This window comes from Corvus brachyrhynchos, unplaced genomic scaffold (genome assembly GCF_000691975.1).
Source record: "Corvus brachyrhynchos isolate BGI_N302 unplaced genomic scaffold, ASM69197v1 scaffold27, whole genome shotgun sequence".
Taxonomy (NCBI): Eukaryota; Metazoa; Chordata; class Aves; order Passeriformes; family Corvidae; genus Corvus; species Corvus brachyrhynchos.
In genome coordinates, this window is record NW_008239139.1 from 1,008,755 (window position 1) to 1,033,844 (window position 25,090).

The 25,090-nt window shown below is 44.2% G+C and overlaps 1 protein-coding gene across 1 annotated transcript in view; it reads right to left on the reverse strand.

The window, feature by feature from the left end:
- Positions 1 to 282: 282 nt before the first annotated feature.
- TMTC1 (transmembrane and tetratricopeptide repeat containing 1) overlaps positions 283 to 25,090 on the reverse strand; it is a 138,205-nt gene continuing 113,397 nt past the window's right edge. Inside the window, exons 12-20 of the mRNA XM_017739963.1 lie at positions 23,868 to 24,011; positions 17,450 to 17,558; positions 12,349 to 12,451; positions 9,245 to 9,380; positions 8,323 to 8,467; positions 8,063 to 8,200; positions 7,551 to 7,673; positions 6,295 to 6,372; positions 283 to 5,568 (exon numbers count right to left, since the gene is read on the reverse strand). Of these exons, the coding sequence (XP_017595452.1) occupies positions 5,428 to 5,568; positions 6,295 to 6,372; positions 7,551 to 7,673; positions 8,063 to 8,200; positions 8,323 to 8,467; positions 9,245 to 9,380; positions 12,349 to 12,451; positions 17,450 to 17,558; positions 23,868 to 24,011 (1,117 nt within the window). The 3' untranslated portion in view covers positions 283 to 5,427. The remainder of the gene's footprint in view (positions 5,569 to 6,294; positions 6,373 to 7,550; positions 7,674 to 8,062; positions 8,201 to 8,322; positions 8,468 to 9,244; positions 9,381 to 12,348; positions 12,452 to 17,449; positions 17,559 to 23,867; positions 24,012 to 25,090) is intronic.

Below are 25,090 nucleotides of genomic sequence, written 5' to 3' on the forward strand. Positions count from 1 at the left end.
TGAAGAGCTTATGTCAGTTTAATATGTCCAGTCATCAAGACTGTATGAGCACCACATCACCAGCCCACATCTTTTCTCATGCTCAGGCTCCAAAAAATGCCTGTTTGAATATTTTTATATGTCCAGATTCAAGCACATATGCTGCATAGTTGCTCCTACATGACCAATAACCTGGACTTCAGGGGAAGTAAAATAAAATGTAAGAAACTTTGGCCCTTCCACCTCCAGAAGAACTTGTTCATGGCTGGTCCTAAAGGAAGAGAACAAAACCAAGCATAGCACTTACTTTTCTTACTTTTTATATAAAATAGACATTTACATACATTTTCTTCTGCAAAGATTTCGAGCATAACTCCTTTATGTGAAATCTAGCCATAAATCCCACAGTGAAAAAAGCAAAGACTTTGCAAATTCCTGCATCACTGACATACATCCAGCTGCTGCTAAGAATGAATTTATTTTTAAAATATTTCTAATCCACAGGCTGTTTCCTCGTGGGTTTGTTTTTGTTTGGTTTTTTTCTTTTTTAAAAAGATATGCACAGCAAATTTTAAAAAAGTAGGTACAGAAATAAGAACTATGTGAACAACAGGCAATGCAAACAACTCCTGCATGAGAGGAACAAGCAGTGTGACATCCACTTCAGGCAGAAATTTCTACTGTAATACAGCTGTAGAAACCATAACTTTTACAGAGGATACCACTGGGGGTATTTTCTAGAAGAAAAAATTTTCAGCAAGTCAGTACAAACATGGCAATGAACTTTTGCACAAAGTTATCAAGGTTACCTGAAGCAACTTTGCCACATTAAAACACCAGTGAATGCCAAGCGCTGTTTTTTTTCTTTTTCTTGTCTTTTCTTTTTTTTTTTTTTTTCTTTTGCTGCTGGGTTTAAATGTACATGAAAGCAAAATGGTGCATTTTGAAATTGCTTCAAGAGACTGAAGCTTGGGCAAAAAGCCTTCTAAGGGCTAATTTTTTCAAAATCTTGTGCATAATTGCATATATGAAAGATAGAAATTGAGCACTTGGTCAACTTAATCACATAAAGATTGAAGAGACTTAATCATACACCAGCTTCAGTTTCACTGAGCTGGAGGACAGGTGGGGCAAAAGACCATATAAGGTTATTCTAAATTGCTGAATTAATAAATTAGACTGACAATTATCTTCTTTCACCAAATATTGTACACCATATCTGGCCAGATACATACACAGTTTACTTAACTGTGGAGAAGTTTTCATAGTTTTTAGATCATTTTAGGGGTGTCCAGCCTCCCCTGCAAGTTAGGCTCTTTCTTTTGGATTTTTTTTTACTTACATTTCTCTCTACCCGCATGCATGCATGGACAGCCCCCTGTCCTCCTCAAGATCTCTGGAATGAAGGCCATTTGCACTGCTGCATTCAATTACTGTTTGGCCAAAACAAATTGCCTGCACATTTGTAGGAAAATCTAGTCCAAGGAGTCCATGAGAGAAAGAAAATGTCCCCCACTGCATCATTTATCCTGGGGGGTAGAAAAGGGAGGGAAGCAAAGAATGCTGGGATTTAAATAAGCAACAAAATAAAATCCATCAGCTGCAAATATTATTCATGGGGAAAGGAAAAAGCAGCACAATTATTATGTTTCTCATTTAGGATTAAAATGCACAGTGATTACATGAGAGTCCTAACCAGCTTTCCATTAATTCTCTGCTTTAATATTAGTGAGCACTGAGGTTTAGCCAATGCAACTTGCAGAGAGCATGAACTCTCCCCCACCAAACAGATCTTCAGCCATTTATTAATTTGCAATCTCTGCTAACCATGCTGAGCACTGGAGTTGGCAGAAAACAATGTATTTATAACTCATTATTTTAGAAGCTGCGCAATGCTAGAGGAAGAGAACATTTCCTATGATTAATTAAGATAATATAAAGTTATCCCAAGGTAAGTTGCTCGATTTATCTTTCACAATAGCATTCCGTTTTGGTGGAGGTAACCCATTTCACATCACACTCCATTCTATTTTGCCTGCAGTAAACCTTTGACATGATTTATGCCCTGAACAAACACAGGGTTTCAGCATGGGTGCCAACAGAACAGGGAGTCAGCTCAGAACTGCACGAGGGTTTAACTGCCCGGGTAGCCCATGGTCTGAGCCATTCTCCAAATCTGCTGCCAGTTTGCAGACTGTCATCCTGCATAGATGGGGTATAAAGTGCTGGTTCAGGAATGTGGGGCTCATTATTGAGCTCTCCTCTCTCCAACTACCATAAACCCAGCTCTAAAATGTGGAGAGCTGGCCTTTTAGCCTAGAAATGTAAACTGGTTCAACTGGCATTAAAATCCCTGGATATGCTGTCTGCCCAATTCAGGCAAGTGGATATGCCTTGCCTTCCAACCAAACCCCCTCCCTTACTGGGTGCATGGTCTCATCTTCCTCCATTTTCTGCAAGTGAGACAGTGTTGCACAAATGGTAATCAGTCCTTCTCCAGGATCTGGGAGGGGGGCATCCAAAGCTGTATTATACTTCTACACATACACCAATTTTAGGAGGTCAAGATGGCTTTGATCAGGTTTTAGGACAAGGAGGAGACAATGATTTCTACCAGGTCTCTCAGGAAAGACAAACTAAGATTTAAGCTGAAGTTAAAAAACATAAAACTAAGTCTTCCCCCTCATGAAGCATTGCTATAAAAAATACAACTTCTGTATTTGAAAAAATAGGTTCCATTGGCCACAATTTTAAGCCACACACTACAGTGAGGCCTGTAGAACATATAGTATTTATTTAATATATCTTTATGAGGCAGTTTATCGTTGATACACATTTTTAAAGGAGGCATATCTCTCCCCACACTACTCCCCAAGCTTCAGCTGGCTGTTAGAGCACTCTGCAGATGCCTCCTCCCTGGGGGGCTTTGCATGGTACCACTGTCAGGGCTGGCTGCACCAAACTCTGCTCTGCCAGCCCCCAAATGCACTGCACCACAGCCAGCCTGGGCACATGGGGCTTTGGAGAAGCTGCCCCAAAGGGAGGCTCACCTTGGGGACAGGCAGAGAGCTTTCTGGCCCAGGTACCGCTGAATATCCCAGTAAGGAACCATCTACAACCTTGCAGTGCATGACAGGGAACTGACTGCTGTCAGAGGCCATTGCAACCTTGTTTTCCCCATCCCGTGGGACTGTGCTGGCATGATCCCACCTCCATCTCCTGGCCAGCCCAGCGCCCTGCAAAGCTACTCTGTGCATGGTGTCCAGCAGAGCACCTGCACTGGGGACCTGCAGAAATGTCAGTTCAGCCAGTCCACAGCCACAACAGTCGTGTGGAAAAAAAAGAGAGGGCTGCTGCCCAGCCCCAGGAGCTCAAACCTGCCCCCAGCCCCGTAAAGTAAAGTAAGCTGCTTGGGCTGGGGGCAGAATATTCACCAGCAAAACAACTTGCTTATTCTGATCCCAATGCTCCCCTGGGAAGCTGGTTTGGAGGGAGAGAGCTCAAACTCCTGTGGTGCCACCTCTTCCCCCCCCAGCAGTCTCTCCCTCCCACCTCTGCCCAGCTGTAGGCACTGGAAGGTGTCCTTGGCCAGTGGGGACCAGTCCTGCCTGGTCTCAGTGGGTGCACAGCCATGGCTCTGGCATTAGCCCTGGCAGGGCAACGACTGCACCTGCGCTCCAAACGCAGTTGGAGTCACATCAATAATTCCTCAGCAATTTGACCACCACCAGCAGCAAGACAGCAGGCTTTTCAAACGAAACCAGCAATCCACCAGAACATGGCTGAACCATCCCACTGAGAGAACCTGGAGTGTGCTGAGGTGCCATGGCCAGCTAAATCTGGGCAGCACAGGGGTGCCTGCCACACAGGCTTTTCCTGACAGATGTGTTTTAAGGCATTGCACACCTAATCTAAACTGTCCTTTACTAATAATGCCAAACCCTGGGCTGCTCTTCTGCAGGGTCTGGCCACACTCAAGCTCAAACAAAAGAACTTTTCCAGCAGTTTACTGCTGCAGGAGGAAGAAACTGATGACCTACCCTGATGTCCAAACCCAAAGGCACGAAGCAGGATCCCAGTAACGCTCCCTGTGAACTGGTGCAAACCCCAGTGGAAGCAGCAGAAGTGCTGCTATTGCATGGCCAGTGTGGCCCCATGTGCTCTGCAGCCACTTGCCTTAGAATCACTAGAGGGAATTATTCCAGCACGCCTTGTTGGTACTCCCTTTTTCTAACTTCAGACAATATGAGTCACAACACCCAGCCATGTGGCCAGCTGTGAAGGATACTGCCCAATTCATACAAAACAGAGAAAATATATTAATTATTTGATTATTATAAGTTAAATAAATAAAGTTCAAAAATAAAAGCCCCAGTTCTGAAGAGAATTTGTTTTCCCACCACAGTATTTAAAAATATAGATTTATGACTGATCAGGTATAGGTCATTTTCTGTATCTCTTAGGGGAGTGGTGAGAACACTTAGACCAAGTATTTTGTCAGTGTTATCACCATGATAAATGGGCTTTGTCCCTGCACACCCATAAAAGAGCCTCCTTCATACCTTTCCAGGCTAGGAAATGTTCCCTAATCTGTCTGTGGCTTTACTTTACCTCCTATATTGATTAAATAGGTTGTTTGTTTTCCATACTGGGGGCTGAGCTGGAGGACAAGTAATCCTAGAGCTTCCCATTGCCTTTGGATGCTTCAACTTTTTTCAGAGTAATAATTATTTGGCCTGGAGGGAGAGGGCAAAGGGTAAACCCATATGATATTTGACAAAAGTGACATCATGAACCTGAATTACTACAAAATTACTGTCTAATGAGTAAAACATTCAGGCTAGGTTTTCCCTCAAAGGATCATCTGTCCTACTTGTAGAATCATCCTTCCAGGGTGATATTTAAATAGTTTCCCCTTTCTTTAGAATAACTTTCAAGTCACATTTAGAGCTGTAAAAGTGGCCACCATTTCCTCAGCATCAACCCCTTGGAACCTTTTTTATGTGACCATTATGACCATCTTTCCTGTCTGCAGCACTTGCAATGAAGCCCATCAGTGGTGCTCTACACGGATGAGGTCAGCCTGTGTGGAGTAACAGGAGGTGCTACTTCACCCCTGCTGCAATGGATGAGTGCTTTGTCTCCATGTTTTCCCTGGTGACAACCAAGATATTGAAGGTACATGTCCCACCCACACTCCCGGTGTCACCAAAATGGGTTGAGCCTAGACATAAATCTTGATTAAAGGAAGGTTTTCATTCATGCTCCAGCATGTCCCACAGGAGCCGAGCGTCTCCTGTAACTTTGGTCGAACCTAAGCATGCATTCAAAGTTTGCCTTCCATAATTCTGAATCCTATCAAAGTTCTTTCAGCATCAGTTTGAGCAACAGGCTTCCACCACGCTCTTCTCCAAGGGGCATGAGTGTCTTTCCGCTGGTGACTGATTGCTATGTCTGGTCTTTCTCCTGGGCTTCTTGGAACCGTTTCTCCAAGCGATCCAGTTTGGCCAGATTCTCCTTCAGCAGCTTGCTGTTTGGAACCAGTTGTAAGGCTTTCTCATAGTAGTCACGGGCAGTGATGTAGCTCCCCTACAAAGTAAATGAGTGGTAGATCTCATTCACATTCCACACACAAAGTCCATTCTGAGGGTAAGGTGAGAAGCGTAATACAGGGGAAACAGAGTTTAAAAAACTTGACATTGTTGGCTTACAAAAGTAATACTTCTTTATTAAATAGATCACCAAGTGCTGTTAGCCTAAATTTGATGAAACTCACACGGCAAGAAATAGATTTACATTTTTCTGTTATGTTGCACCAGAAGAGTTAATTACTCGGCAGCAGGACAGCTTAAGGACATCACACAATGTGACTCCTTAAGACCCAAATCATAATGATATGCTAAAGTATTCAAAAGAATAAGCAACCACAGGGTAGGCTGTCTATTTCCATAATTTCATGCCAGTATTCTGCATTAGACATCTTTATTAAATTAATTAGGTAGAGAAGAACCTTAAAAGTCGACTCACGGTGACATTTTTCTAAGGTAGGTCAACAACTGAAGCAGAAAAGCTTTAGAGAGGAGCAGGTTGTTCCTTGCAGCCTGCACTCTTAAAATATGAGATTTGCTTTACCAAGCAACCTGGTTAGGAATTCTAGCTGGGGTGGAGAGACTTCCCTCCTTTTTGGATAAAATATGTCAAGGGCACTTGCTGTTCACAAACATGCAGCTCTTGGCAATCTGAAACCAATTTAGCTTTTTGTCCTGAGTAGTAGGCTCTGCACCTGGCTGCTTAGGAAAACCAAACCTGTCGTACCTTGATGTGCTCGATGCCTCCCATATTCATCCAGGCCTGTGCTTGGTCTGGGTTGAGCTCCACTGCCCGTTTATAGCTCTACAGAAACATGACACATTTCTAGGTTAAGAGTCTGACTCTTCAAACAAAACCAATGCTGGAGGGGAAAGAGAAACGCAGTTTCCTCTCCTGAAGCCATTCAGAATGTAATTCAAATTCCTCTTACATACAATGCACAAAGTGAATTTCAGTTTCTCTGCAGCAGAGGCATATAATGTACTGCTTCATGGCTCAGTTCATCTCCCAGCTTTTCCCTGCCAATGTGTGTTTTTCCTGTACTGCGAAAGGAGCCACACCTGCAACCCTGTCCCTGCCCCCTGCACCACTGGGGTCTCCTGCACATCAGGGTCATTTCCTTAGGCAGTGCCAAACACAGTGCCTGCCAACTACAAGCCATGTGGTTGCTCTTTATCTGCAAGGCTTTAATTTGGAGCTGGCAACAGACTGTGGTAGAGCCACTTGTGTGGAGGTTTCACAAGGACCTGAGGGCAGTGCTTTCCCTCCCCACTAACACTGAGTGTGTGAGAAGAAGCAATAAGGACCTTCTGGGCTCTGCCAAACAGCACTTTTTTTACATTGTCACAACAGGAAAGGATTTTCAAATCAGGATTAAACATCTCTAGGGATATTGAGAATATTCAGAGCAGCCAAAATAATATTTTCTGAATCAGAGAATAATGGAATGGTTTGGGTTGGGAGGGACTTTAAAGATTATCTAGTTCCAGCTCCCCTCCTACAGGCAGTGACACCTTCCACTAGACCAGGTTGCTTCTGTACTATTATTAATACTAACAAAATTTCTGAGCTGTCAAGCATCCTGCTCCACAGGACAAGCCAACCTCTCAGTTATTGGCTTCTGAGGCGAGATATAACAACATGGTGAGCCCTCACAGGTCCCCAAGCTTCCAGCTGAGCCACCTGGAGCTGGTCACTGACAGCAAGAGTGGCTAGGGCTGGATGGAGCAAAGGTCAATCCCACCACAATTCTGTACTTAACTTCTCAGAGCAGGGAGCGGTATTTCCATACAGGAATGAGGAGAAAAGTTGCAATTAGGTCTGGTAAAGTTAGCTGCCTCATAGCTTTCTCTGTACCAGTGATGCACTCTGAGCTCCTAAGGCCAACAGCCAGGGTGTATGCACCAGGGACTTTCACACACAATGAGCAAACTCCATCTTTTAGCCTATAAAACCACTGGTAGGTCTTAGAGCAATCATACCTCGAAAGCCTTGTCAAGGAGATTCTGTTCTCGTAGCTGGTTTCCTTTAGTGAAAAAGAGCTCTGATATGACTTTTGGATCCTTTGGTTTTAGCTGAAGCGCTTTTTCTATAGCTTCAAGTGCCTGTGAAAAAGCAAGAGGACATTATGTGCCTTCCATTCAGTGCCTTCCCAGTTCTCATTCTTTCCTCACCACTATGGACTCCCAGCATAAGAGTTGTCTTCCTCCTTCCCTTGTTTGCCCCACGCCATTAACACACAGGGAAATGAGAGTTTTAAATGCCTGGGGCTGACAGGCAGTAGGCCTGACAGCAGCAGGAGGTGTAAGTGATAAGAAAACCACACTGCTTCTCTTCAGTCTTAGTATGTAGATAAACTGAAGGTTTTAGTGAAGAAATAATCTACTGGATGTGCACTGAGGCACGTGACATGTCCCCAGAGAGATGGACTGTAAAATTCAACCTGACCTCTGTGCGTGAGCCCTTGGGACAAGGGTATCCCATGCCATGGTACCTTGGCATAGAGCTCCTGTTTGCTGTAGATGGCTGACAGAAGGCGGTAGCACTCCAGACACTCTGCATCCTCATTAAGGATATGGTTCGTCATCTTTTCGGCTTCCTTCGTCCGCCCCATCATCGCCAAAACCTGAGCCTGGAACAGAGCCACGTAATAAAGAGTCATGATCTTGAAAAGCTCAGCCCTCTGTCATACACTGGGCTGCACCCAGTGGCTGCTGCTCCTGTGTCGTGGCCCTGCCCTGGCCCCAGGCTCACCAGTGCCAGTCGGATGTCCTTGTTGGAAGGCTGCAGCGCTGCCGCTTCCCGGTAAACCTGCAGCGCTTCTTCGTATCGCCCCGTGTTGTAATACAGAGCCCCCAGCGGGGACAGGATCTCAGCCTTCCGGGATACCTTCAGAGCCCTGGAGTTTGGGAAAAAGGGATGCTTCAAGGTGGTGAACAAAGTGGAAGAGCGAGGTGGGCTTGTCCTGGGATGGAGAATCAAAGCTCTGCACCATCCCAACCCGGGAAGCACGAATTTCAAGTCCTGGGGAGGGATGAGTGTGCCCACAGCAGTAATCCTTCTGGCCACCTGACCTGAGAAAGGGGAAGAGACACCTCCAAAGTGCTCATAAACCTGCAGCAGGCATGGGGATAGTTGACAGTGATGAAACTTGGGGAGTGTGAGCACAAATCTATATGCCAAAAAGAAGGCAAAAGTACCCCCACCCAGTCCATCCTGCTGCGTACCAAGAGTCAGGGCCTGCCTGTTGGCACATTGCTGGGAAGGGCCAGAGTTCCTAATGGTGCCAAGGCTTTGGTGCTGAGCTGTGCAGCAGTTATGGCTGTTACTGGTGCAGCAACCATAGAGCAGCTTCAGGCGGGGTAGGAGTTGTGGTAATACAACCTGCCCATGCTACCGAGAAACCTCTGACTATCATCAGAGCACCCCCCAGCCAAAAGCAGCTGTGTCCATCCTGGGGGCTTGGGAATAGTCCAGGGAAATCAACACTGCCTGAGCTCATGCTGCCTTTCCAAGCATTCCCCAAAAATAGCCAAATCTAGTTTCAAACAGATGAAGAATGAAGGGAGGAAACCCCATGCATGCAGTGACACATCCGTGTATCAGAAGCTCTTTACCAGAGACAAGCCATACAGGGGCAGGAGGAAACCCTCTGTCTCCCACCCCAAATCCTCACCTCTTGTACCACACTTCAGCCTCTTTGTTCTGCCCCAGGGAGCGGTGAAGCCTGCCCAGGTTCACCATGGCCACGTGGTGAGCGGGGCTCAGGAGGATGGCCTGTCTGTAGTGGGACATGGCTTGCTCGGGAGACCCCGGAGAGGAGAACAGCCATTAAACTGGTGCATCAGAAAAACCCTGTCTCAAACTCAGCATCCAGTAATGTTCTGGTTTTCTTTCACCTACTGCTGTATGCATGGGAAACATTTTGAGAAAGAAATCCTGACTCAGCCTTTTGAATGTAAGCGTAAGAGACACTGCTGTCCAAACTAAGATTTAGGCCTCAATATTCAGACAATCCTGAGAAATAGATTCTCTAGGGGCGGGTTTTTGCAAGTTGAGGATACAGTCACAAGATGACGACTCCTGGCTGAAAGCACCCTCTGATCTTGCAGCAGTGGGGACAAAACCCCTGTGCTAAGGACAGAGCCCACCTCAGAGAAGGGGCTGGGGCACATGTGCCATCTCCTGGTGGAGCATCCTTTCACCCTGGCCCACTGGAGAAATGGACAATGAAGAATGGAGAACAAGCCACCCAGTATTCCCCACACCACCACCAGAACCGCAAAGAGTTTCAGCTCTCTCCAAACAGAGACTACTCTCTCCACCTCTGCTGTGTTGCTCTGAGCTCCAGCTCAGTCTCTGTGTATTGCTCAACAGGACTGGGAGTAGCTGCCAGGGACCAGCTAATTCCCACTCAGGGCAATAAATCCCAGAGCAGAGGTGTGCAGATGGTGCACGTAGGCACCATCTCTGTGCTGCATAGGAGCCATTGGGTGGCACTGCTTCGCTGTGTGAAAATGTGCAAGGTCCTGCAGCCCATGACATCACCGAGCACCACAACAAAATACAAGCAAAAAGAGAGGTGCAAGATCACCACCCCAATGCCTAAAGTTCCACTTTCAATACCATATTTTTATTTAGCTAAATAATGGTAAAAGTATAAAGTTCCAGCAATTCAGCAGTGCAAATATTGCGTTTTTAATCCCAGGGCTCATTTAATTGGTTTGCAAACCCCAGACCAGATAATCTCCTGATGAAAACCAATATTCAAACAGCTTTGTCCACCAACAAAGCTTTTCAGTGTTGGCATTTTTTAAACCGATTCACTTCACAATGTATTTAATTCCATTTCGAGCTGGAAAACAGATCTCGAAAACAGCCAGTGCATGTTGGGGCATTGAACATGCTGCTGTGGGAATTTTCTTTCCACAGTTTTTCAGATCTAGTTCACTTTTTCTGAGACCATCTATGCAACTTAAAAGTTACACAGACACATCTCAGCGTGTCCATTACAGGAGAGAGGAGGAACGTCTGTGGAGAGATTTAGAAGTGTTTAAGATTCACCCAAGGCTGAGGACATGTTGTTCAAGGTACAACTTTAGAAGTGTTTAAGATTCACCCAAGGCTGAGGACATTTTGTTCAAGGTACAACTTTTTCAAAACATCCAGCAGCAGCCTCGATCTTTCCCCACCACTGAGCAGGCAGATGTTTTTGAAAATTGTATCTACAAAACATCCTGGGAAGCAGCTGGGCATACACCTCAGTCCCTCAGCCAGCCGCGCTTCCCCTGCTCAGCACACGGGTAATGTGCATCGTTAAGGGTGACACAGAGTGTCTGTGACCACTGCAGAGCTGTCTGGAGTTGTGGCTCCCCAGAGCCAACACTTGCTGGAGGCTTGTTGCACAAAACCCTGCAAGGTAATTGGCGTGGTGCTTCACAGCATCTCCCTGTGCCGCCGGCAAAGAGCGCAGCCTGTGACAGGCTCACCACCAGCCGCTTCCTCCACGCCTTGTCATGTCTCTAGGAGGGTTATTGACACATCATGCCCCAAGTATCAAAAGTCAGTGGGTTTTTTTCCAGTTGTTTGTGTGTAGGGACGCATAGGAGTAAACCAGGAAACGATAGTTTTGACTTTGGCAGGGTACACAAGTGCAAAAACCAGAAAGTGCTCTGCACTGCATTTGAACCACAAATTTTGGCAGGAATAGGACAGTTTATCTGGGTTGGCAAGCAAAGATGAGTACAACATCAGAGGAAAATCACGCAGGAATTTTTATTATTTGCAAGCTTGAATTTTGCCAGGGCCCAAATTCAGAACCTCAACCTCTTTTGCTAATGCCATGACACCTCTTTTGACTATGAATACTGATTTTGGTTTTGTGTTTGTTTCACACTGGTACTACAGGAGAGTGATGGCCAAGTGTCAGCTCAGAGGCAGAACAGCCAGTTGCAGACTGACAGACACCATCATCCCTTCCTCCCAAGCACCACTGGAGCTGGGCACACGTGATAGGTAAAGAATGGGTGGCAAGCACACACTTTAAGCCTACGCTATTTCATCACTGAGTCTTGGCTCTGATCTGTAGGGACAACATTGAGACAACCAACAGTCATTTGTCAAACTTAGCCTTGCTCATAAAGCTGTCAATAAAAGGTGGCAATTAAAGTGACGTTTCTGTTGTTATGTGAATGCCAGAAAGCGCCAAGGAAGTTGGATGGGAACCAGGAGCCCAGAAAATAAAGGATGCCATTACAGAGCTCCTGAAAAATCAATTCACCCCACAGTGTATAAGGTTTTGCTTTCACAGATGATTGTGGTTTAAAAGCCATGTTCCTTTCTATAGTGGTGGCACTTAACCCTTACAGTCAAAGAGCTGCTTTGTCACAAAGTAGGGCTGCACATGCTCCAGAGACCATAATGATCCATTTGTGTGCCTGTGATTTGGTTTGATGTGGCCATGCCTTGCTGAAAAAAGGCAGTACTGTCAGGGTGCTGCCCAGCTCACACTGAAGAGGGCAACTGCCTGTGTGAAGATGGTGAGAAACACTGAAGGGAACAGCAGGGCTGAACGCTCCTGCTGCACAGTGCCTGCACTGATTACGAATTCCAGTGCGCTGTGCCCCCTCAGCAGCATGGGGATATTTATTTCCAAGCTACCGTGGAGGAACATCTATTGCCTTGGAAGCTTTTGACACCCTTTTAGATGTGTACTGCTGAATAAAATAAATCAAAGCAAAGAAGGCAGAGAGGGAAAACTCCCTTGGTCCTCTCACTTACCAGTATCAACCAAGAAAACGCCGTAGTTGTTATGCAGATCGGAGCTCTCTGGACAATTCTCTATGCCAGCCTTATAGACCTCCTCAGCCTCCTGAAGCCGTTCCTTAAAAGAGAAGGAGATTTCTTAGCAATGGCAGAAAGGTTGTCAGCACCATTTGCTGCACACCTGCATTCTGTGACAGCTCCCTCGCTGCACAGGGAGCTCAGGGCACCTGCAGCCACCCCACCTTCCAGGCCAAAATTTTACCCCAGGGCATGGATGTAATATAGCTGCCAGCTAGTGTCCCAGAACAATTCAGACAGCTTTCCCCCATGCCTTTCCAAAGGTAGCTACCTGTGAAACACCTGGAAAAGGTGGTGCTTGTGCAATGCCAGTGAGACCCCAGCTGGGCACACGCCCAGCCAGGAAAAACACAGCAACAGGGATTGTGTGGGTTCTGTTGAGAAATATCTATCTTCTGGGAGCTGATATATTCTAATTTATTTGTTTAATGAGCATCTCGCTGGCTAACATTCCCCCTCTGGAGCTGTGCTGTTCATTCCCTAAGCAGTGAGGAAAATACAAGAATGAAAGCTTGCTGTGTGCGATGGCTAGGGAGCAAGTGCAGGGGGATAAAGGAAGCTGGAGAAAGATGGAGGGTGGTGAAAGAGTGGGGGAAATCGGAAAAGATTCAGATTAAAACCAGGTGGTGTCAATGTGTGAGGTGTAGCTCACTGGGATTGATGGGACACGCCATCATGCTGATTCCCCAGCTGCACTGAGCCCTCATTTTGCATAGATTTCAAGGAGGTTTGTTGATGCTGAACATTTCTAGAAAATACAGATCTTTTCTTTGGGAATACCCTGCCTACAGAAAGCATCTGACTGGCTGGGTTCTGTCTAGCCTGAGCTACGGGCAGCCCAGTCCTGAAACAATGACCACATTTCTCTTTTGGATCAAAGAGCAACTTAGAAAGGTTTTCACTTCCCTCAGTCAGACCATGTGTGTCCACTGCCTGCATGCTCACCAGCATGGGCTCCTTCCTTCCCCCCACTCTCAGAGCTCGGCTGTCGGGTGTGTTTGTGGAAGGAGGCTGTGAACAGAAGAGACAGGCACGGTGCAGAGGGGTGGTAGGCAAGCCTCCAGCACCAAAGATGCTTTCCTCAATTCTTCCCCTTCCACTGAGCAGCACAGCCCTACAGTGACAAACTCCACGGCCTCCCGACGATGCTCCCAAGCAAAATCAGCCAACAGGCTCTTCACTGAGGAGGGCCTGAAGCTCCCAGGGCAGATCCATGCTTGGGAATGAACCCACACTGAAATAAAAGGTTGGTCCACTCCCCGCTGTGGACTCTCCTCAAGGCCTGCAAATGGCAGAACTCCCTGGGCTTGCCCTGGATTTAAAATCTGTACCTGACAGCAGCTTTTGCTCCACAGCTGCACAATGTGAGGACTCTTTTCTCACTTCCTATTTCAGAACTGGAGAGCTGGAATGAACTGCACTGAAAGAGTATGACATGATCACACAATCACACGGTTTGCCACTGTTAAGTCCCTTCACATTTACATGATAAAGGTCAGCCAGCAAAAAGGATAAGTGTGCAATGAAGCACAGAAACACGTTTTTAAAAAGTGCTTAACTTCGGAAATTTTGGATAAATTGATGTGAATTTGACAACATTATCCTGCAGAGTCAGGAAAACTATAGTGATCATCAGAACTGACTAAAATGAAAAGCAATTTTTCGTGCATATTTTCCAAGATTCATGTATTATTTTCTTTTCCTCTGCTTTTAATTTTCAGCCAATGAATGCAGCTTTGTATGCACGTATGTCAGCTTATTTTATTTACTAATCATAAACCTGATTTTTAAAGCAAGGAAGAGCTGTGTTAAACTGGATTAGTGTTCCATGCTGGATTAGAGTGTACAAAACATTTACCAATATTGAGCACTTTTAGCACTTTTATCGTGGTTGCATTGCTTTTTTGGCACCTAACATCCTGACCCTGCATGCCTCAGGCTCATTGCCCAATCTAACAAAGTGTTTGCATTAAGCACGGTCAGAAAGTGGCAAGGGTGGAACCTGATATTCCTCCCAGAGCTTTCTCTCCTCAGCCTCTCCTCTTCTTAGCAGAAATAGAGCTCTAACTTCATCAAGGCTTGCTTCTCATTAACACTTAATAATGCCACTCCCAGATCTTCATGAAACATTCATCAACCTCACAAAACTCAGAAGACTGTCTTAAAAAATGTATGAGATTTTTATGATATTAAAAAAATTATGCATATGAGTATCTTTCAGTTGAACTCCAGGCTTTTAAGTCTGTTTTTCATAAGGCTCGGTTTTCCAGTTTGGTTATGACTGAGTAGGCTCTCCTCTGCAGCAAGGTGGGTTAAACAGTTTTGTTTTCTAAGGAACACACATACAAAACCAGTTGAAACTAGGGCCTGAAAAGAGCCACCAAGTAGCACACAATGATGGACGGAACTGAAGCTGGGAAGAAGGGAAACTGTGGGGAATTGGTGTTAGAATGTTGTGAAAACAGGCAGCGAAAATGTTTGATTTCTGTTACCAGTGATCATGGAAATCAAGGAAAACTGCAGTACAGTGCAACTGAGTTACAACTGCAAGCAGAAAGAGCACTCAGAAAGGCAAGCATTTATAAAAGGCACAAACAAGCCAAACTGTTCTGTACAATGCAGTAGTGGTGTTTCCCATGTCAGCTCTGGCTTCAGAATCAGCTGTCAAGGAGAGAAAAGGGCAATTACATCAAGTTATGGGTTAATTCCCTGGCACCTGAGACATTCCTCCTAGCAGCACTTTTTCCAGGCGTAGAAGGGAAGGAACCATAAGGCCTGTTTCAGATTCATCCCCTTTAATACGGGGGGAACATGCCATGCAGGACTGACCAAGGCAATCCTGGCACTATTTCACTGTGTCCACACGTTTCCCTTTCAGCCTTAGAGCAAAGCTGGAGAAGCAGAAGTTGTCATGGGCACGGTCACCTCATGCAAGTTATTTTAACCTGGCACTTCAGCCCCTTTCTATCACATCCCAGCGAGAGGGACCCGATGGTCCCTTCCCCAAAGCTCCACAGTGATGCCATCCTGCCTGGCCTCACAGATACCCCTACAGCTGTGACACAGCTCCGGGCCACAATGAGACAAAAACCCACTTTTTGTAACTTTTAGTCGTTTTCAACACTATTGCTCAGACAAAGAGGAAAACCCAAAACTGAAAAAATGGGCTCCTGTCATCATCCTTTGGGCTGAAGATGCCAAAACTTCTGCCTGTACCCCTGGAGGGTGTGACTGTGCAGCTCCCAGCCATGGGCAGCAGCAGGTATTGCAGGACAGACCCTACTGGGGTCACTAGGATGGGTGTGTGAGGCAGGAGGTGCACAATCAAGTAGTCATGCTGTGGCTGAACATGAGAAAGTGTTAAAAGTCTGCAGAAAAATCACTGTTTTCTGAGAAAATTTTACTAACTACCTTTTTTCCCTACCACTTACTCAAGTCACAAGAGGATGAACAATCCATATGTAAGAGAGATGAATTATTGCTGGATTTACTAATGGCATTTGCTTTGGGCAGAAGGTCTCGGGACTCCATAATGGTTTTACTGCTCTGCTGACCTTGCAATCGATTGTTCTAATTAATAATTTCAATTAATATTAAAACCAGGTATTACTGCAGAGAAGTCACTTCCTGTACTTGCAGGAGACTCTTCATTGATGGGCTTATTCAAAGCAGAGTTCCCATTCAACAAGGCTCATCTTTAAATTCATACACTATATTTTGAGATCCCTGCAGATAATATTGATAATATTTGAAATACTCTTAAAAAGGAAAATAAAATAGAACACCTTTCAGTAATTCACATACATCATAGGTGAGTTTTGCAGAGTGCCTACATCATTAAAGAAGATTAAACAAGACCTCTGCCTATATTTTTGCTGAAATGTATCCCCTTCCCTTACAGAGAGAAGATTTCACTAACCAGAATAATGGAGAACAGCAAACGATACCATTTTGATTTGTCTGTATTTATATTCAGCAACCTTTAAAGAAAGCTTCAGCACCCCATGCTATGGAACATTTAGATCTGAAAACTGAAGGAGAAAAAAAATCAGTTTTCAAAAGGTTTGCAGAGGTGTGCTGGAGCTGTGCAGTTACAGGGACCTTATCATCCACCCCCACAGCCCCAGAGAGGGACCACAGCACAAAGCACAGCATCCCTCATCTGCTGCTGCAGGTGTGGAGGGAAGGAGGGCTTGGTGGTCTCAGTGTGGGCACTCACACCTCATGGCTCCTTCTGAACTCAAGGATTTTGTGCCTCAAGTTCTCTTTTCCTCTGTGGGGACGATATTTCACCTCACAGGGATGTTGTAGAAATAAACTACCTAGCTACAGAGAGTAGGGAGAGCCTGAGTAATGAGCATGGGGAACAGGCCTGAGAGGAAATGAGTAATCCTGCCTCCAGAGCACAGCCTGGGCCATGCACAGTAAATAAGGCCTGGAGGCACATGAACAATGAGGTTAAATAAAATATTGAACAGCCACTCATTAAGAGCAACATAAAGCCAGGGAGCCTTCTCACTCCCTGCTCATGGTCATCTACCACGGTAATCAGGGGCTGTATCCCTGTGTGTGCATGCAAGAGGCAGGATCTGGGCTGCAGAGGACACCTGGCTTCTAACAATTCCTACTTTTGGGATGATTTATAATGCAATCTCAAGGTTATCTGTGTAGGCGTGTGTGTGTGTGTGTGTGTGCGCGAGGGGAAGCACTCACCTCTCCTGCTGTCACAACATTCAAGGTGCAATGGATTAAGACTTCTCCATAGATGCAGGGAGCCGCAGAGAGGGGATTTACTCACAACTTCAGCAGTGATTTAATTCAGAGCCACACCATGTGGGTGTAATTACTCACTGTGAATGAGTTGCCTCCCATCCTGGAAAAGCCATCTGTAGAGCAGCCCGAGAGCTCTGTGCAGACAGCGTGGACCCACGCCTGCCACCACGTGTGAGCGAGGTGAGGGTGGGAGGTGCAGGAGGTGCTGTGGCTGTGGCAGCAGTGCATGCACACGAAGGCAGAGGACCCGAGCCATCCCCGTTACCTGTTCAGCCAACAGTGAGGCCAGGCTTGAGTAAGCATCTGCAAACTCTGGGCCGTACTTAATGGAGTCCCGCAGCAAGATTACAGCTTCCTCCTTCTTCCCTTGGGACCTGCAGGGAGGAGGGAAAAAAACCAGAAAGAAATATTCCTGTAAGTACATGTTTAGGTTATCCCACTGATTAACTACTTTAAAGAGACGTGGAAGTCCCCGGCTTGACCTTTTCAACAAAGACTAAATGATTCATTCACGCCTCCTCTCCACACTGTGAGCACCCAGCATTTCCTCAGCCCATCGCTCTCTCCAGCAGCTGGGAGGATAGAGACTTTAATGACTCTATGCAGTTAGGTATCTGAAAGGAGGGTGCTGAGAGGATGGAGGCACTGTGATCTGGGAACAGGGCATTCACTCTCACTTCAGTAGGCTGGAGGCACTGTAACACTTCATTTCCTCTACTAAAACCTTGAGGAGTCTCTGCATGTTCCTAGACAAGTGCTCTTACAGATCTACTTGCAACTCCATTATTTTGAAATGAAAATATCTGCCTAGGATTGCTAAATAATTCCTTAGCATGTCGATCATTAGGCTGGAGGAGTTCTGTTCTTCAGATCCTAAGGATTATGAACAGAGATAGCTGAGAGGTGGCTATGCTGATGAACTAGTTTTTTTTCCCCAGCATTGCTCTGCGTTTATGGCTATGGAAAATGGAAAAGGTTTCCTAACAAAAATCTTGGGATGTTTATTTATTTGAGCTACAGTTTCTCCAGTATCGCTCTGTATTTCTCTCCTTTGAAAAATGAGAAGGTTTCCTGAACAAATATCTAAGGATGTTTAGCTGGGCTGAAACAACGTTTTCCTTGTGCTGGGTGTACAAAGAATACGAATAGTGGGGCTTAGAAAAAGAAACAAAGGGCTCTGAGGAAACAGAAAGTACGTGAACACCTTGCTGCTTTGGCCTTAGATTCCATCTGAGTGGCATGGTCAAGTAACCAGATCTTGTTTATAAGGTGCAAATTTCAGCTGATAATATATGTGGCTTTGCAGATTTTTTCCCTTTCTAGTTGTGTAACTGGAAGAATATTTTGCCTGTGCATTAAGCTAAGTAAAACCAGTTGTGCTGGTCTTTTACTTCTTCCAGTGGTGTTCCATATAAATTACACAAATGAAGCAAAAACAAATAAAGAACCACTTTTCCCCTACACTAATTAAAGTCTAGCTAGCTTGTCAATTTATAAAACTTTGGGATCCCTTGGCTGGAGTTTCACGACACATTTTTATAAATCAAAACCAGATGACGGCTTTATAAAGGTATCGATGTTTGGCAAAAAATGTAGGAAATGCCCGCTACAGAAATAAAAGGATTAAGTGATCCACTCAGCAGCAGTAAAAGTTCCCATTAACCACAAGCATTCCCTCTGAACATGGGGCAGCCCTCTTAATCACTCTTTTATTCCAAAATGGCCTCTTTTTTTCTCCATTTGATCCAAGAACAATGTTTGTCTCCTGAAAGTGGGGGTAAAGAGGGAAAGATTATGGCATCCTTTTATGTGACAGACCGAATTACATTAAAAAAAGCAGATCCAGTAGTTTCTCAGAGGGCTTAGGCCTGCAAGATACCAAGTGCTCTGGCCAAGCACTTAAATGTGTACTTAACTTTTATGTATGCAAGTTGAAAATTAATTACTGGTTGAAGTGCTTTCCTGGCTCAAGGCCAACACTTTGCAGGATCAAGGCCATCTCTTACATAAATCTCCTACAATTTGGGAGAGCACAAAGCATTGAAAGAACAGTCCAATACACTAATTTACCATAAACTGGGGATCTGGAGCAGGAATAGTTAGGTAATGTGTATCTTCACTGTGACAGAGAGAAGAACAAATTCAACTGACATGAGCAATCTGTGACCACTTACTCCAATTTTTACCCAAATTACCCTGTTTTATAATAGCCTCTCTTGACTCCCTCTCCCACCTGCGCTCACAGCCTTTCCTCTACAATCAGCATGCTCAAGCTGAAAGCAAGGAACAGCTCTTTCCACCGAGAGCATCTCTTACGTATTTTTGCAAGTGCCCCGCAGTTGGAGAAGCACCAGGTTAAACCACCCTGCCAAAGTCTGGTGATGCACAGGGCTGTTTGCACTGGAGCCAATTTCACGTGCAACAGAGAGCAGCCTAGGAATTAGTGCTCTAAAGGACTTTGTAACTTTCAGATTTTATTTTGTGAAGTTATTTAGACTGTATTAAAGCCAGAAACACAGAACTCGACAAAGGCTCCACAACTCCTCTGAACAAATTTTTACAAGGATACAGAGAAGCCAGAGCCAAACTCTTCTCAGAGGTGCACAGTGACAGGACAAGAGGCAACAGATGCCAGAGTAGGAACACTGGACATCCTGATCAGATATAAGGAAAAATACTTTTGATTAGATATAAGGAAAAATATTTTTCGCCGCAAAGGTGGTCAAACACTGGAACAGGTCACACGGAGAGATTGTGGCATCTCTGTCCTTGGAGGCATCCAAGATTCAGCTGGACACAGCCCTAAGCAATCTGATCCAATCAGGCTTGCTCTGAGCAGCTGGCTTGATCTCCAGATTATCTCCAGAGACCCTAAGTTATAACAGGAACCTAAGTTATCTTTTCAATCTGCTGCAAAAATTAGACTGCCAGAGTTTGGGGGGGGTGTTTAACCACAGTCTCCAATGTGTATGTGATACTGAGGGACACCTACAGCCCTTCATGAGACACAGAGTATCCTGCAGAGACCATTCAGAAAGCCAGATGCAGTATCACTGAACATCGCCACTCAGATTGCTTCTGAATGAAAGGAGGGAACGTTTCACTAGCTAAAAGGTCGTAAATCTCCACACGTGGAATCTCTAGCTGATGTTCTTCAGCATCTCCAGGCAGTTCCACAAGCCTGTGTCAGCACACTCACATACATGCAGAAGCCTGTATCAGAGAGGGCAGACAGGTCTTCCTCTTCTGAATAGATGGGTTTCCTAAATAGATGGGACTAAACCACAACAACAAACAGGCCATGTTGTATGTTACTCTACATCTAGAAGAGAATCAGTCCTTTGAGTGAACTCAAGATTCAGGGGAGATAGTTTCTAGGCATTTCACTTTCCCCTTGAAAACGAAGCTGTGACACCCTCAAAGCACATGAGAGTTCTGAGGTTTTTCTTCATAAGGAGCAGTGCACTGAATATTGCAGTGCTTTAGGTGTGGATTGATACAGCACCACAAATAAGAAGTTCTTATCCATTCTTCCTGCAACAGAAAGCTGAGATTGATATTTATTTCAAACGTTCACAATATTTTATTTCTTGTCTCTTTACAGAACAACCCACAGGCTATAAATTTGTGAGGTATTCTGAATGATATTTATCTGTATCTCAGTGAACCTGAATTTATACAGAGGCAACAAATACTCAAAACACAAGAAAGCAGCATCAGGCTGCTCTGTGTCACTGATCACAGACCATGAAAGCAGAGAGATTTCTCACTTTCAGGTAGGCCATCTTTTGGGTCTATTTTAAGTAAGAAATCTGTTGGCATTGTTTAATTATCTACTCTCCAATATTTATATTAGGCACAAAAATGATGACATACAACTTTATTTTAGGATATGTAAACAAAACTAGAGGCTTATGCAGCCATTACCCTGCAATACTTCCTGAGAACATTCATCTTCTGGCACATAGCTGTCTTCTTTATGTGCAAACAGAAAATAGAAACATCATTTTTCATCTATGGCTTCCACAGAAAACAACTTAAAAATTCCAGCCTGTGTCCTCAAAACAGTTTTTTACTCAAGTTTAAATCACATGCAATGGACACTTAAATAGCTTATTTGCATGGAATAACGAAAGGCAGATTCCCACATGGGAATGGCAGACCCATCCTTCCAAAATCCTGGACTTCCCTTTTCTCAGTACTCCAGAGGAGATGAAATCTAATATCCACCATCAGATTTGCACACTATGAGCAGGGATGGGTACAACGAAATCAGCAGAATTCAACTGGGAATTCCCCATGCCAGACAATTTCATTACATGTCCCAGTACAAGCAGTGCTGTTACTGGACATGCCTGAAGTGTTGCAGGTCTGTCTGTTCCTGATCTGCACCATGCTCTGAAGCCTTTGTAAAGAGGACAGAAGATGCTTTTATTGCTTGACCATTTATCTTCTCTCTGACATATGTTTAAAAATCAAAACACTCTTCATAATGTCTCACAACACAGCCAGAAAGTAGTATCTGCCTGTAATGTTCTGCAAATTTCCATTTTATTTCATTTATTACCCATATTACACTAGCATTTAGTGTCTGCAGAATACTGGCTGCCATATATATACATTTATATATCTATATGAAAGGATAATTTGGAGACATGGGTAGAAAATATAAATAAAGACATTATTTATATTTTGCTAAGCTGCTGGATCATCCAGGAAAGGTGCTGGCCAAAGGGTTTGGGACACCATTTTAGGGGAGACATTCATCTAGGATCTGCCCATGCAGCATCTGCTCTATGTATGTGCTAATTCCTCCACTGTGAACTTCACCTATTTTTTAGCAGGTTTTTTAAAGCTGAACAGGGAGATGAGGGCACCCAGATTCCAATACATCTGGATAATACTACTGCTGTGTCCAGATGCGCTACACTGTTTTGGAAGCCCAAAGGAAGTTTAGAAAATGGGAGCGAATGGATGTGGGAAAAGGGCAGGTGGATCCTGAGTGCTTCCTTTTGACAAGTTTAGCACAAGCATGACACACATTTAACATACTGCAAAATGTGGCACCACAGAAGGATGCAGAGCACTTACAATCCAACAGGACACACACTATCTTAAGTATCACATTGTGAAAAACATGACATATTGCACAGAAAACAAACAGCAGTTCTACGAAATTTTCCCCACATGTCTCCTTTGTGCTTTTCCAGTGCAACAAATCCAGTTTTTATCCATCTGCTGGGTCATAAGAGCCCACTGACAGGCCAGATTTAAGCATAATTGACATGGGATGTCCTGGTGCTCCTTCTGACTTACATCCTTTCATATTAATATTTTATATTAAGAAAGGAAAAAACAAAACATAGCAGAGAATAATAATTAAGGCACACATTATGGATTTAAAAGGCAATATGTATTTTTAAACACCATTGCCACCTAAAATAATTTTCAATCAACCAAATTTGATGAATAATACAAAGATCTTTCATTTCTCTTGCAATAAGACTGTACCATTTTCCTACCTTGTGAGTATATCCAGTAAAGCACTTACCTACTTTCTATTTAAGATTACTCATTTCCCATATTCTAACCTCAAATTACAAGTAAACCTCAAGGTTTACTTGTAATATTATTCTGATAATTTCTCCGCTACTGAGCAGACCAGGTAGAACTTCGGCAGCGCACTTAATATCCTTTATACAAATCCACACTCAAAGTTACATTTCAGGACCAGAAAGATCAAGTTTTAATGACCCAGTGCCACTTTAAAACCAGTCCCACACTAAGCCTGTCATGGTATAACCAGCACAAAGCCCAGTCTGCTCTAAAAGATTTACTGAGACCCATTATCAGCAAAACAAGGGCAGTTCATATCAGCAAAAATGTACTTTCACTGCTGTAGTTTATGCAGTTCTGTCAGCAAATACCACAACATCCTCACAAAAACAAGGACCTTTCTGCTGGTGCTAAATGGAGATTTTTTTTTTTTTAATTGAACCCTTTGCAGATCTTATCATACTGGCTTCTTGTACAGATCTAAGTTTAGTCTTTAGATGTGGTTAGTCAAATTAATTTGCATGATTATGATTGTCTGCTATTCTCCTTGCTAAAGGCTGACACTAAATAACAATGAGTGAAATAATGAGCTCATCAACTTGTTTTTAACCATACAGGGATCTGAACCAGCCTTTCCCTCAAATCCAGACCTACCTGCTCTGCAAGGGAATGAACTCTCTGCTGCTCTGAGCATCTCAGCATAAGGTGCTTATGCCTAAACTACACAACAACTTTCCATACAGCTAATGAGGAGAAGTGGGAACTTGCAGAGAGGGAATTTTTTGATTATCTGATGCCCGCCTTTGAACAATACATCTTCCTCCCCTAGAAAGGTTTACACATCTCCAAGATCTCAGGTGACTATCTGGGTTTAGGCAACTCATTTCTGATGCCTGTTTTGGAACAAGTAAATTTCCTACAACTGAAGCACACTTGCAAACAGCACCTGGAGTGATGTGGCAGACAGCACAAGGATATCCAAACTAAGCCTCACCTTTGTGCCGGCACTTTTGGATAGCACTAAGAAATAACACCATTTCTTCACCAGCTGGCAGAAAAAAAACACTTTGGTGATGTGTGTACAGGCAATGTGAATTTTCTTGGTGCCAGACCTGCATTCAACTTACTTGAGCAGGTTGCCAAGGTTGAAGAGAGCTCGGTTGTGCTGAGGGTTGAGCTGAAGGGCCCGTCTGTAGTAGTCCTTTGCCTCCACCACGTCTTTGGTCAACGTCCCCAAGTTGTTGAGAGCACTTGCATGACGAGGGTACAGCCTGGGAAAAATGAAATACCAACTTACAGATGCTCATTAATTGACAAATAAAGCTGAATTGAGTAAAAGTATCCAAAGCTGACTCTGCCACCAATGCTGTTTGGCCTTCAATAAAGGGATGAATGTCAGCTAAAAAACCCTGTTTTCCCTTCATTTGCTGCAGGTCAGATGCAATCCTGAAGACCCTTTTCAACTCCCAAACAGATTGCAAATCAAATCTTCTCCTATGGTTCCTATATACCTCCAGGGCAAAGTGGAACACTGAATAGCTTTGAAAACCTATCTTACCCTTCAAGCAACAGGCATAGTGACTAAAGCAGCCTGACTGTTTTTATTCACAATGCTTTTGCAACAAGCAAGAACTGCCTTGTCAAAAAATGTTTCCAAGGGAAATATGCTTTGATATATACAGAATCCAACACTACACCATTTAAAATTATTTGTTGGGGTTTTAAAATCTTTTTTTTTTTCACAATAAAAGTGAAAATAAAGTGCAAAAGGAAACCTGAAATCAGCTGTTGAACAATGCTTTCAAGACCAAGCAAAATGATAAAAGAATCTGGAACCAGACTGCTTAACAGTATGAATTCTCTAAGCTTCTTGTAGCATTTGGTTCAGTACAGTTCTCCTTTTATCTGACCCGTTGATCTTTATATCTGCCTGTTTCAGTTACCAGATTACATATTCAGCCCAGTGCATCTCTGTTAAAATTCTCCACGAATTAAGCAGCAGGTCATAGTCCATTCAGCAGTTTAAATTCTCAAAGTTGTGCTCCTACATTAATATTTTAGTTTGTAGGTTGTCCTGGGTTGCAGTGTATTCTATTACCATCCTCATGAGCTGTTGAAATCAGGTGGGGCAGTGTTTCCTTGCCTCCTCCCCCTGGACTATCTTTCTGTTAATGGCCCATCATTGTCCTGTGCATGACTCAGAGATAACTCCCTCCAGACCATCTTCTGTTAATGAGCCTCATCAACACTTGGCCTCATGACTCATTACCCCATTGTGAGATGCTCCACCCAGAGGGAGGAACCAAGCATCCCATCGTGGATATAATCTGGGACTCTGACCACCAGAGAC